We start from the raw sequence: 14,924 nt of genomic DNA, 5'->3' as shown, positions 1-14,924 counted from the left end.
GTCTCACTTTGTTGCCCAGGCTAGAGTGAGTGCCATGGTGTCAGCCTAGCTCACAGCAACCTCAATCTCTTGGGCTCAAGCAATCCTTCTGCCTCAGCCTCCCGAGTAGCTGGGACCACAGGCATGCGCCACCATGCCCAGCTAATTTTTTGTATATATATATATTTTTAGTTGGTCAATTAATTTTTTTCTATTTTTAGTAGAGATGGGGTCTCGCTCAGGCTGGTTTCGAACTCCTGACCTCGAGTGATCCGCCTGCCTCGGCCTCCCAGAGTGCTAGGATTATAGGTGTGAACCACTGTGCCCAGCCTCACCAAAGCAATCTTAAAGAGAAGATCACCCCAGAATTGTCTTGCCCCATTTTGAAATGGAAATGAAGTATTATTGAAAAGTGTGCGACTTTCTTTCCTATTCATATATTTTTAAGTGAAGTCAGCTCTTGAGAAAGCTTGTATTCTTCAATATTTCCTTCACAGAAATTATACTCAGAAAAATTTAGATTGCATTGAAGCAGATATAATCAATTTCATCATTAAAACTTTTTTGGCTTCTAAAATGGTACACTGGAGACATCTGAAATTAGAATATTTTTATTGATATTTTCAATATTGACAAAGTTTGTCTGAAACAATTTCTTTAAAAGCCAGGTTCAACAACTTATTAACCATCCTATAACTAGTACATTTACAAAAGAATTTCCTTAAAGTGTACTTAAAGGTACGAGGCAAGACCAGAGTGAAGATTACTGGAATGGGGCCGGAATACTCCTTAACTGAAGTGAGCTATAGCCTCTTTGGCTAAAACAACTGTGATTTTCCTTAAATGGCACACTGGCTGGAGCTGTTGGGATATCAGAGGGGACGGAACAGTGATGCACCTGACCTCTACAAGGCTGCTGGCTGCTCGAGGGCACACCAGTTCCTAAGAGGACTCTCGATGGCTCTTGCTGCTTTCTCGACCTTCAGTGTTTGGATACTGAGAAAGATCTAGAGTCAAAACTCTGCTGAACATGCAGTCATCTTGCTGAAATGGAGAGAAGACAAGTGAAAAAATTCAGTTCTTCTAATTAGGGAAAAAGTATTAAAGTAAAGTAAGGACCATTATTGAGCCTGGATTTGCATTGAAAAGGAACCTTCTTATATCCAAAAGGTATCAATTATCTGCATTTATATCAGGTTTTTTCTGTATTATCTGGTAGGAGAATTTCCATTTCTCTTGAAGCATGTTTCCAGGTAGTCGTCTAACATTTGGTAGGCATAGGAAGGTAAATTAATTTTTATTTTTGCTTAAAGGAAACCTCAGGAAGTAAAAATTATCCAAAAATGGATGACTTGAATTAGTTGCTCTACTCCATTAGCTCAGGTAAGTATTTCTGAGTGGCTTAAAGGTGTGTTCAAATTCTAAAATTTACTATACAACTTGAAACTTCTAGTGAATTTGTTTTTTCCTCTGATATTTTTGGAAGATAAATGGCTCCTTGTTCTACTACAGTGCATTTGTTTTTTGTTTAAAACATTACAGAAACATGAAATACAATATTAACAGTTTACTCTGTAAATTAATGAGTACTATTTTACAAAATGAAACTAATACACTCTTCTGTAACTTTCCATTTGCTTCTTTCGCTTAAAATATATCTTAAATCTCTATGTACTATCATAGGAAAATAATCTGACTAGTTACTTCTAAATTTTGATTAAAAAATCATTTAAGCCTCAGACTTCATTTGGATTTTTTTTTTTTTTTTGAGTCAGAGTCTCACTTCTGTAGCCCAGGCTAGAGTGGTGTGGCATTAGTCTACCTCACAGCAACCTCAAACTCCTGGGCTCAAGCAGTCCTACTGCCTCAACCTCCTGAGTAGCTGGGACTACAGGCACGTGCCACCATGCCTGGCTAATGTTTTTCTATTTTTAGTTGTTTGGCTAATTTTTTTCTATTTATAGTAGAGATGGGGTCTCGCTCTTGCTCAGGCTGGTCTCAACTCCTGAGCTCAAGCAATCCTCCCGCCTTGGCCTCTCAGAGTGCTAGGATTACAGGCGTGAGCCACCACTCCTGCCTGGAATTTTTAATTATAAAAGGAAGATGTGTAGCTGTCAGGGTGCTATGGGGAGTTTACAGTGGCCACTCCTCTCCGCCTCTGAATTTATCTTTACCTCTGGATAGATGCCTATTAGTGCATCAGCTTTGGAATAGAACTCTTCTTTTAGGGAAATGATTATCATCTGAAACTGTTCTTGAGTCTGCTCTTTGATGTAACTTGACACCTGGGAGGAAATAAACACATTTCACTAGCAAGAAAAGGCCTTGTTTGGGTTCTGGGGACAGTGATTTTGCATTGTCTTGAGTTTGCCCATTTTAGGTGACAAAGACCTGCCTTTCTGGTAATTCAGTAAATTCACCATAACTGCAGAAATGGAAATAGCTTAGATTCTAAAAGAGCTAAGTAAAAATAATGAATTTGTTAAATCTATGATTAAACTTTTAAGAACATTTTAAAGGATAAAGCTTCACCTTAAGATACTATCATGAATATGTAATCAGCCTTTATAACAAAACAAAAACTACCACTCAGGATATTTTTTGAGGGTGAAGAGGGCTGGTATTTAACTTTCCAACTGCCTATTTTACCAGCTCAAAGCCTGAAGATGGGAAAGATAAGGCAGTTAGGTATGTATGCATAATCCATAATTAAGTCACTGGGGTAGAGGTGGTCTCCAGGCTCCTTTAGGAAGCTCAATTCCAAGGAAAATGAGAATAACCAAAACAGACTCAACATAAATGAGTCTTAGTGAACAAACTACTCAGAACTTGGAGAATGAAAGAAGAACTTAGACTCAAACCATCAACAGTCTCACAAGATACCAACTCCCTAGATCTCTCTGAGGGCCTGGAGTGGACCTTCTCCGTGTGTATTGGTTCTGACTGCACACAAGATACTAAGGGCACAAGCTTTGGAAGCAGGAATGGCAGTTTCAGTTGAGGAACAAGTCTTTAGCTATGGTGAATGACAAGATAGGAAGAAAACTGCCCATGGCTACGAGGCTGAATCCGCAGAAGGGACTCCAGCATTAGAGCTAATGTAGTAGCCACTGTGACGCAGGACTAAAGAACGGTCTAAGGAGAGTCACAGGAAAAGCAGACGAGATGCAAAGCTGTTCGGCATGCACTTTGTGTGGAGAGTTGCCCATTATAAATGTTCTGCACCTTGATCACAGAAGGGCATGGAGACTACTTCATAGTTGGCTCATATCAATTCAGCAATAGTGTCAGGAAATAAATCTCAAAAGGATAAAGGAAATTAAGAGGTTTTAATACACAGGAGGGTACTAATAGGAGTCCTCAAGACCTAACACCTGGAGATGCCACCAATGCAAACATCTAACGTCAGGTATCACATTTAGAAGATACAGATGCCTTAAATGCAACCAAGAAATGATTTATCCACAAAGATTTTTTCCCCACAAGATCTGGGACACAAAGTGCCAAAATTAACCTCCTAAGGGGATATTTCTCCCAAATGAGTCAGGTCATGGAATCCAGTCACCTGATTCAGACTGGCTGGTATTCAAGAGATAAATCAAGATGTTCTTTTGTTGCTGTGTTTTCTTCCTCCACCATGAATCTCTGGCAGCCTTTTTGGGAGTATGGAGTTGATAGGACATTCTTGCCATGTTAAAAACAGCCTTAGATTTGGGTTAGATGAATACAACTTGGGGAATGGTGAAAGACTATGCTGATGCCATTAGAAGGTACCCTCAGGCTGCAGCTACTCATGTCCCCCAACTCAGGTATTTCACGTGAGACTGAGAAATCAGGGAGGACAGCTTCAGAGGTGCAGAACCTGCTGGGCAGCACCCTAAGAGTGAAAACATCTCTCAGGGTGGGCTCATTAACCAACCTCACAAGATTAGGTTATAAACCAGAATGCCAATTTACAAATAAGCAATGAGAGAGAGAATCTGTCAGCATGACCAGAGTAGCCTCCCTGTGAGCAGCCATAAATGCAAAGCTCAGTCACTTATGGAAGATGGATGGGCCTGGAATCAGAACCAGGAAAGTCTGATTCATCCATCTCTAAACACGGCAGTAGTACCAGCATACCAGAGCTCTGTAGGCTGGAGCTACCCCTCCTCTGGGCAGTTTGCCTCCATCCTTGGTTCATGTTCCATGGCTGACCCCATTCTTACATTCAAAATCAATCTAGTTACAGTCAAGATGTGTGGACTGAGAGCTGGGCTCTTTAAGGTGGGCTCTGTATATTTACCCACTCACTGATCTTTCAGGGCTGACTAAAATTTAATTCTCAAGAATGAAACTGTTTCCTTAGTTCTTTCATTGTTTCAAAGACTGAGAGTAGGATCATGTACAAGTAAAGTAATTGGATACATTTTGATAAAATTGGGGAGGTAGAATTTAAAATTTAATTCCTTTAGAACATGTTTTTAGACTTTATTAAACAATGAATTTGATCCGTAAGACCAAATAGACCTGTTTGCCACGAGGCCTGCTATTAGCAATCCTCTAATTCCCAGTATCTAGATTTGGGGAGAAGCAAGTTATGCCAGTAGTAATGCTGTGGGTAATGCAGTGATCCTCATTTGACCCCCTGTGTTGACTGCCCATCAACTCTTGAGGGTCCTCTAAACCTTGAATGAAAACTACCCTAAATCATCATCTTGTTAGATATTTAGCTTGGATTTTAAAAGTATTGATTTTCTTTTTTGAGACAGAGTCTCGCTTTGTTGCCCAGGCTAGAATGAGTGCCGTGGCATCAGCCTCACTCACAGCAACCTCAATCTCCTGGGCTTAAGTGATCCTACTGCCTCAGCCTCCCGAGTAGCTGGGACTACAGGCATGCGCTACCATGCCCAGCTAATTTTTTTTCTATATATTTTTAACTTGACCAATTTCATTCTATTTTTAGTAGAGACAGGGTCTCGCTCTTGCTCAGGCTGGTCTCGAGCTCCTGAGCTCAAACTATCCACCTGCCTCGGCCTCCCAGAGTGCTAGAATTACAGGCATGAGGCACCGCACTTGGCCAAAAGTATTGATTTTTTTTTTTTTTTTTGAGACAGAGTCTCACTTTGTTGCCCAGGCTAGAGTGCGTGCTGTGGCATCAGCCTAGCTCACAGCAACCTCAAACTCCTGGGCTCAAGCAATCCTCCTGCCTCAGCCTCCCTAGTAGCTGGGACTACAGGCATGCGCCACCATGCCCGGCTAATTTTTTGTATATATATATTAGTTGGCCAATTAATTTCTTTCTATTTATAGTAGAGACGGGGTCTCGCTCTTGCTCAGGCTGGTTTCAAACTCCTGACCTGGAGCAATCCGCCCGCCTCGGCCTCCCAGAGTGCTAGGATTACAGGCGTAAGCCACCACGCCTGGCCAAAAGTATTGATTTTTAATCAGCAATTTTCATTGCTTGTCCCACAACCGTTTTTGTTCAGGATAACTGCCTTCTGACTGCAACATGATCCCTGAATTGTAGACATTCTATTGAAAATTAAGCAGAAATTAACTTACTTTGCCGATGTTAGTATTGTCCAGGGCTGCATCCACTTCATCTAAAACAAAGAATGGAGCAGGCCGAAAACTAGAAAAAAATTACAATCGAGTAAGTTACAATTTTCTATTTGTTTTACAAAGACTTAGACGAAAGGATTAACAGTATTTGGAAGGAATAAAACACATTATTTTGGATACTTTTGTCTATGTAATAAATGATCTTCATGTTCTTAAATTCAGTGCTCAGTTATCAGCGTGCATCCTTTATGATCTACATGTAAGAAGTATTTGGGCTGTCACTTCCTTTTTGAAACACTGCTCTGTGACGTATGGGTGATACACTCTAGTTCCACCCATGGCTTCTGAGTTTTTTCTGGTAACTTTTTTTTTTGAGATGGAGTCTCACACTGTTGCCCAGGCTAGAGTGCCGTGGTGTCAGCCTAGCTCACAGCAACCTCAAACTCCTGGGCTTAAGCCATCCTCCTGCCTCAGCCTCCTGAGTAGCTGCCACCATGCCCGGCTAATTTTTTCCATTTTAATTGCCTGGCTAATTTCTTTCTATTTTTTAGTAGAGAAGGGGTCCTGCTCTTGCAGAGGCTGGTCTTCGTCGGCACTCTGGGAGGCCGAGGCAGGAGGATCGTTTGAGCTCAGAAGTTTGAAACCAGCCTGGGCAAGAGCAAGACCCTGTCTCTACTAAAAAATAGAAAGAAATTAGCTGGACAACTAAAAAAAAAAAAAAAAAAAATATATATATATATATATATATATGTAAAAATTAGCCGGGCATGGTGGCGCATGCCTATAGTCCCAGCTACTTGGGAGGGTGAGGCAGAAGGATCACTTGAGCCCAGGAGTTTGAGGTTGCTGTGAGCTAGGCTGATGCCACGGCACTCTAGCCTGGGCAACAGAGTGAGACTGTCTCAAAAAAAAAAAAAAAAAAAAAAAAAAAAAAAGAGGCCGGGCGCTGTGGCTCACGCCTGTAATCCTAGCTCTTGGGAGGCCGAGGCGGGCGGATTGCTCAAGGTCAGGAGTTCAAAACCAGCCTGAGCAAGAGCGAGACCCCGTCTCTACTATAAATAGAAAGAAATTAATTGGCCAACTGATATATATATAAAAAATTAGCCGGGCATGGTGGCGCATGCCTGTAGTCCCAGCTACCCGGGAGGCTGAGGCAGAAGGATCACTGGAGCCCAGGAGTTTGAGGTTGCTGTGAGCTAGGCTGACGCCATGGCACTCACTCTAGCCTGGACAACAAAGCGAGACTCTGTCTCCAAAAAAAAAAAAAAAAAAGAAAAAGAATATTCTTCCCTATTCACATGACTTGCTCCCCTAGTTCCTTCAAATCTTTGCTGAAATAGGCCCTCCCTGATGACTCTCTTTAATACTGCAGACCCCTCCCTGCCACTTACTATCTCCATCCTCCACTTTTATTTGTTTTATTCTCTATATTAGAGAATTAGTTTACTAATTTACCTTATTTATTGTGTTCCTCAACTTAAGTATCTTTGAGGTAGTTACTTTGTTTTGTCCACAGCTATCTCCCCAGTGCCTGCAATAGCACCTGGCACACAGTAAGTATTCAGTAGGTATCTGCTGAATAAATGGAAGGGGTGCCACCTAGCGACCATTCTATTCTGCTTAGATTATTTGTTCAGAGCAGCCTCCCCTCTCCCCTCCCCCTCTCCCCTCAGAGCCTGCTGCTCTGAACAAATCCCACAGTCCCCTTGCCATATGGTCTTCTCTTCCTTTCCTGTGGTAGCCTATTCCTTTTCCTTCTGGGGACCAGGAAAAACAATTGTCAAGCTCTTGTATGTTTACATTCCTGGTCACAGAAATAGAGAGGCAGTTTCATCTATACCTTAGGTCTTCATCTAATGCTGTAAATGTTTTTTTTTTTTTTTTTTTTTTTTTTTTGAGACAGAGTCTCTCTGTTGCCCAGGCTAGACTGAGTGCCCTGGCGTCAGCCTAGCTCTCAGCAACCTCAGACTCCTGGACTCAAGCGATCCTCCTGCCTCAGCCTCCCGAGTAGCTGGGACTACAGGCATGTGCCACCATGCCCGGCTAATTTTTTCTATATATTTTTATTTCTATATATTTTTATATTTTAATTTCTTTCTATTTATAGTAGAGACAGGGTCTCACTCTCGCTCAGGCTGGTTTCGAACTCCTGACCTCAAGCAATCCGCCCACCTCAGCCTCCCAGAGTGCTGGGATTATAGGCGTGAGCCACCACACCCCACCTAATGCTGTGAATGTTAAATGACTTAAGTCGTTCACTTAATTTTAGTTAATTTTTTGTTTCTTGATTTATTTTACAAAGAAACAGTGCCACCATCATCAGTGGAAATAAGGAGGTTATTTTTTTTAGAAGAAATACTTTGCTTAACATTCTTTACTAAACAGCAGATCTCTGAATATGGATCAGGAAAATAATATATAAGTTGGGGTATTTTGGGTTTGTTGGTTTATTTTTTTGGCAATCCTGATATCTGTCAATTCTAATTTTTTTTATTCTTTTCTATAAATCTGGAATATTAGTAGTCATTGATAATAGAAAGTGAATAAAAATCTGTCAAAAATTGAACTCTCTCTTAAATTTGCTGTCTAAATTATTGTAGGCCTAAAACATAAATGAATTAGCTAATAAATGAATTAGAAAATAGTTGTATATCACATTTGCTAAATGTCAATAAAGACAAACAGCACATAGATCTGTAGGAAGTTCCACTTGGCCTCTGCCCTGCTAGAAACTGAACAGCTTGCTGTGACTTACCTGTGCACAGCAAACAGGAGAGCCAAGGCTGCCACACACTTTTCTCCCCCTGACAAATTGTCCATTGGCATAAACCGTTTGCCCGGGGCCACACAGTTATAGCTAATTCCTTCCAAGTAAGGTTCTTCAGGATTCTCTGGACTAAGAAATGCCTGAAACACATTTATTTTGCAATATCAGAAAAGCAAACCAGTAAATTTCAACTTAGGGTTGCAGTAGAGTTTAACTACAAAATAGTCTGTTGGTTAGGTTTTCTTCAGTTTTGATGGAAAAATACCAATGCCTGTAAATAATGTATTTAGTTCTACATGTAATCACAGACAACAGGGTTGTCTGGGTAGAGGAAAACATTCTAACATACCTGAGAATCAGGCCTTTCCACCAGACTGCCATGCAAACCTTGGCAACATGTACCACAGTCTTAAAAAACAGTCTTCATTCAATTCATTAACTGGTCTGCTCATCAAACATTTACTGAAAACCTATCATGGGCCAGGTACTGTCGATGCAGTGATGAATCGTTATTCTCAAGGAGTTAATGGGTTTATTTTAGTCTGTCTTTACTGAAAATAAATTATGGATATTGATAATGGAATAGAGGTGGTTATAGCAAAGGGACTATCACATATGGATTTGAATCCTGCCTTTAGTTCTTTCCCTCTCCTTTGTTACTTTGGCCAACTCCACAGATCAGTCATCTTCCCAAGATTCCCTACACTGTCCCTCCTTCACCACAGGGGCCCACAGTTCTATAAAACCAAATTAGCACCAGACAGCAGAGTTTCAGATCTGGAGAGAACTTGGAAACCAAATTAATTAAGTCACTTATTTTTCAGATGAAGAAACAGGCCTGGAGATGTTTAGACTTGTCCAGGCTGGCCAGTGTAGAGTGAAAGGGATCTAGAACACAGGTCATTAGATAACCAACCTTCATCTGACTTTGCCCCGTGAGTCACTAAAATAATGTGGCTGTGGTTATTTCCCACCAGGAAAAAAAAAAGCCACACCACCAATAAAACAGAAAATTCCCACTAGCATTTGGGGGTGAAAAATACATACTTGGGCACTGTTGTTTCTGCAGAGCTTCTTGTAGATCTGATCAATTGAGATTGAGACGTGCTCAAAACACTGGCTGAAAAGATCATATCTCCTTTTTTTCACCTGTTCAAACTCTTGCCTACACATTCTGGCTTCTTTTCTGCTGGCCTCAAAAGCTAAGAGAAAATCAATGTTCTTTATTTTGGAGACCATTAAGGAAATTCTTTTATGTGAACTTTAAAGCATGAAATATTTTCAAAACTGGATTTTGAGTTTGATTGTCTTGAGTAAATCTACCTTCACAATACCTCGACTATTAATTTAGCTCCAAGAGGATGGTTCTTAAAATCGATGAGCCCTTTTTTTAATAGGGCTAATTTCTAAATAATAGTGACAAGTTCTGATAGAATATTTAATATGCCTATTTTGCTGTTATGAAAAAATATATACATTTTTAAAATAACCAATAAACCTGTTTTTTTTTTGTTTTTGAGACAGGATTTCACGTTATTGCCCAGGCTAGAGCATAGTGGTGTGATCACAGTTCACAGCAACCTGAAACTCCTGATCTCAGGAGATCCTCCCACCTCAGCCTCCCTAGTAGCTGCCATTATAGGTGTATGTCACCACACCTGGCTAATTTTTAAAATTTTTTTGTAGGGGCATGGTCTCAGTATGGTGCTCTGGCTGGTCTCAGACTCCTGGGATCAAACAATCCCCCCACCTCAGCTTCCTAAAGTTCTGGGGTTACAGGTGTGAGACACCAGGCCAGCCAATAAATCTGTTTTAAAGCAGAACACTTTTCAAAATGAGAGCAATTAGTGATCTAGTATTAAAAGTACATGTTAATATAAGACAATAGAGGAAAAGATATATAATTTAAAAAGGCACAATCCAAGAGGGACTGTTGGCAAGTGTTTAAAAAATCAAAACACCCATGAATATAATCTTGTTAACAACTAAAGAATTTCACCATCTGTGGATTCTTGGAACTTGTCTTTGACAGTCTTTAAGTTCTCCAGTGCTCGCAGGTTTGGGGCTGCTGTCTTCAATAGGACATCTTCCTGGGATGCTACTTGCTGCAGTAGGAGCCTAAGGTGGGCCTCAATTTCTTTATCAGATTGTAGAGCCTATTATTGGCAAAGAACAACACTGATTGGCATGCCATTACATCCAAACTGCTAAGGTAAGGCATACACATGGGGGCCCTTCACCATCCGGCCCCCAGCGGCTCCCTCTGCATCCATTCCTTCCCTCCCTGAAGCCCTCACTGAGCCTGGAGATACAGTTATGCTGCAATATTTGTAGATGCCTAGGTTGCTCTTTCATGGCTCCAGTGTTGTATATGCTCCTCTCTTGGAACATGTTTTACCTCCTTATTTATTTTTAATTTTATAACTTATTTTACTTTTTCATAACCCGAGACTTCTATTTTGACTGGAACTCCTTATTTCTTAATCTGGCTAAAAAGCAACAATTCATACATCACCTTAATTTCCTGGCTTATTAAAAAGTACTGATCACCTACTATGTATTACACTGAGGATTCAATGATGGAAACTACTTAGTCTTTGCCTTTAAAGAGCTCACAAGGAAGTCAGAAATATAAACTGCTTTTACAACAGAGTGAAAAGACCTCTATTAGGGCAAGCATAGGTACTGTGGGGCAGAGAGAAGGGGATGCAATCCAGCTAGAGGGGGTAACACTCAACCTGGAACCTGAATGATGAACAGAACTAACTCGAGTGAGGAGGGAAAAGAAAACGTGTGGTAGGCATGCCCTTCCAGGAATTTTTTTTTTTCACTTCCCAGAGGGGAGCTAATTAATATATGATAAAAGTGACACTTTAATTCACTGGGAAGAGAATTATTTTAAAAATGCTGTTGAGTAAACTGGTTAATCTGAGTACCTTTTTAAAATTAGATTCTTACCTCATCCCATATGCTAAAATACATTTCAGATGAATTATACAGGTAAATGAAAACAAAACCATAAACAGGAAAGAATATTTATAAAAATTTAGTTGGTAATGAGGTGGGCAAGGACTGTCTAAATTCAAAGGCAAAGGGAGAAAGCACTAAATAGAAGAATACAGAAAAGATTTCTGATTGCCAAAAGATGCCATAAATACAACTAGAGTCCAACAAATCTAACAGAATATATTGGTAACATAAGAAATTACAAGATGTGGTAGATATTGCTACTCAGCCTCCATTCTCTACTTTTGCCTTTCTGTAATAACATAGCACATGCGTTAGACCAGGCAGATCCATTTGTTCCTATTCAGTCCATGCACTTAGGGGTGGGCCTGCTTGGTCTATGGCTAAATCCACCATCCTCCTCCCTCAGTAGAGATTGGTTCAGGAATGATGAACATGTGACCCCATTCAGGCCACTGTGATGAGGGAACAATTGCTGGGGCTTTGTAGGAAAAACTTTTCTTCAACTTTAGAACAGCACCACTATAAAAGGCAGCCTCTCCTCTAAAGGTTGTGGCTGTGTGGCTGGAAAGCCAAGAACAGCTGCAGTCATTCTGCCCTCAGGAGAGAAGCAGCTTCCATGAAGCCAGCACACAGGGAAATGTATGGCAACAGGGATGATTGAGAAACAGAGCCAGAGCTGCTCAATTAAAGGGACCAAATTAAATTCAACTGAATTAAAGTTGTATTTGAGGTCTGCTCTGCAGCTGTGAAGGGTTTGGCACAATATCGCCTATGGTACTCTGGGAGAGGGTGCCTGCAAAGGTTACTGCATTGGGACACTGACAGGGCAAATCCTGGATGCGGGAGTAGTTGGTTATTTTTGTTTATTGTAGGACTTCTCAAAAACGTTACTATTCATTGTGAATCTCCAAGCCGGAAATAGACTTTCTCAAAAAGAAGCTGACAGGCTGGGCACAGTGGCTCACGCCTGTAATCCTAGCACTCTGGGAGGCCGAGGCGGGTGGATCACTCAAGGTCAGGAGTTCGAAATCAGCCTGAGCAAGAGCGAGACCCCGTCTCTATTATAAATAGAAAGAAATTAATTGGCCAACTAATATATACAGAAAAAATTAGCTGGGCATGGTGGCACATGCCTGTAGTCCCAGCCACTTGGGAGGCTGAGGCAGCAGGATTGCTTGAGCCCAGGAGTTTGAGGTTGCTGTGAGCTAGGCTGATGCCATAGCACTCACTTTAGCCTAGGCAACAAAGTGAGACTCTTGTCTCAAAAAAAAAAAAAAAAAAAATTAGCTGACCACAGAAACTTTTCTTCTGTAAAAGAAAATAAAAATCTCAGGCCCACCCCTGCCACCCTCCAACTCTTTATGCAAAAGGAAAAGTCAAGCCTGGAGGCTGAGTCACTGCCTTCCATGTGAACAGCTGCTACTAACATTATGCATTAGCCAGATCTCCACAGAAAGGAAAAAGGTCTTAGGCATCTATCTATAAGGCTTCTCCCAGAGATCATTCATAAGGAAACTCCTTTCTGGCCTGTCATGAACAAGGATATGCAAATTATAACTTAAAGCCTGCAAGCTAATTCTAACTCCTAAAACTAAAGTCTGTTCTATCCCACACAAATGTTGATTACAAGTTTGTCTTCCAGGTGCAGAACAGAGACAAGAGACGATCAATCACTCTTTCCCCTACCCAGGGACATCTACACAATTGATGCATCCTTCACTCTTTTTTTCTTTAAGCATCACCTTATCTTAGGTAAAATGTAGATTTCCTGGACACTAAAGTCTCACAAGAATGTAACCATTTGCCTCACTGCCCACCCTTGTCCTTTTCCTTTCTGTATGCCCTATCCTTTTTTTTTTTTTGGAGACAGAGTCTTGCTCTGTTGCCTGGGCTAGAGTGCTATGGTGTCAGCCTAGCTCACAGCAACCTCAAACTCCTAGGTTCAAGCAATCCTCCTGCCTCAGCCCCCCAAGTAGCTCAGACTACAGGCATGAGCCACCATGTTCAGCTAATTTTTTCTACATATTTTTAGTTGGCCTATTAATTTCTTTCTATTTATAGTAGAGACGGGGTCTTGCTCTTGCTCAGGCTGGTCTGGAATTCCTGAGCTCAAACGATCCATCCTCCCGCCTCGGCCTCTAGGAGTGCTAGGATTGCAGGCAGTTAGCTGCCATGCCTGGCCATGTAAGCCCTATCCTTTTAAATACTGAGTTCTCAAATCCCTTTTCAGAGAGCACAGGTCACAGATGGCACAGACAGGCATGTCCTCAAATTTTGGCTTAATAAACTTCCACTGATTGAGATCTTTGACTCACTTAATTTGGGTTGTCACTTCTTTGCCTAGACATTTCATGGTACTAGTGCTCTACAGAACACAGTTAGAAATGCTGATATAAACTCTTTAAAAAGTAACCTATTTACTGCTGTTTTGTGATATGGTGATATAGTAATAAATTTATACTTGGTTTTTGTACTTGTTTATATTTGTTCCTGGCACAGAGCTCCTAAAACTTTTGGAACTTCCTGAGTAGTAGGGGTGGGAGGAACATTATTTGTTATTCATAATAAGCCCCTTTAAACCACACCTGAGTTTATGCTAATGAGTTCTTAATGGATGGGGATTCGTAGCCAGGGGGACAAACCATGTGATTAGAGGGTTGGAACTTTCAGCACCCTCCTTAGGAGGGCTGAATATCTGAGTTCAACCACCAATGGCCCATGATTCAATCATTCATGGCTTTGTAAAGAAGCTTCCATAAAAATCCCTAAACAGTGGGATTTGAAGAACGTCTGAGTTGGTGACCTCTGGGAGAGAGGTATGCCTGGAGGGTATGAGAGAGGCCACAAACCCTTCTCCATACCTGGTCCTATGCATCTTTTCCATTTGGCTGTTCCATGAGTTATATCCATTATAATAAATGGGTGAATGTAAATAAAGCATTCCCCTGAGTTCTGTGAGATATTCTAGCACATTATCAAATCCAAGCAGGAACTCCTGATTATAGCCAGTTGGGCAGAAGTACAGGAGGCCTGGACTTGTGACTGGCATCTAAAGACCAGGCAGTCTGTGAGACTGAGCCCTTAACTTGTGGAGTCTGATGCTAACTTCAGGTAGACAATGTCAGAATTGAACTGAATTGTAGGATACCCAGTTGTTGTTCAAAGAATTAGAGAACTGCTGGTGTGGAAGAGACCCACATATTAGTTGTCAGAAGTTTTTCCTTTGCATATTTCTTCAAAAACCATTAAGGAAGCTACTTAAAAAATTTATACTCTAAATTTATCATCTAAAAATGATTCTGCAGTATTTATTTATTTTATTTTATTTTTGAGACAGAGTCTCACTATGTTGCCCAGGCTAGAGTGAGTGCAGTGGCGTCAGCCTAGCTCACAGCAACCTCAAACTCCTGGGCTCAAGCGGTCCTCCTGCCTCAGCCTCCTAAGTAGCTGGGACTACAGGCATGCGCCACCATGCCCGGCTAATTTTTTGTATATATATTAGTTGGCCAATTAATTTCTTTCTATTTATAGTAGAGACGGGGTCTCGCTCTTGCTCAGGCTGGTTTTGAACTCCTAACCTTGAGCAATCCACCCGCCTTGGCCTCCCAGAGTGCTAGGATTACAGGCGTGAGCCACCGCGCCTGGCTGATTCTGCAGTATTTAA

General features: G+C 41.1%; 1 protein-coding gene across 1 annotated transcript in view; it reads right to left on the bottom strand.

Moving 5' to 3' along the window:
• Window positions 1-921: 921 nt before the first annotated feature.
• Window positions 922-14,924, bottom strand: part of SMC1B (structural maintenance of chromosomes 1B) — an 89,565-nt gene continuing 75,562 nt past the window's right edge. Inside the window, 6 exon segments of the mRNA XM_076007828.1 lie at window positions 922-1,023; window positions 2,154-2,264; window positions 5,524-5,593; window positions 8,279-8,430; window positions 9,338-9,492; window positions 10,290-10,446. Of these exon segments, the coding sequence (XP_075863943.1) occupies window positions 922-1,023; window positions 2,154-2,264; window positions 5,524-5,593; window positions 8,279-8,430; window positions 9,338-9,492; window positions 10,290-10,446 (747 nt within the window).

The sequence above is a fragment of the Microcebus murinus genome, chromosome 10 (assembly GCF_040939455.1).
Source record: "Microcebus murinus isolate Inina chromosome 10, M.murinus_Inina_mat1.0, whole genome shotgun sequence".
Lineage (NCBI taxonomy): Eukaryota > Metazoa > Chordata > Mammalia > Primates > Cheirogaleidae > Microcebus > Microcebus murinus.
This window is presented reverse-complemented; position numbering and strand designations above follow the sequence as displayed.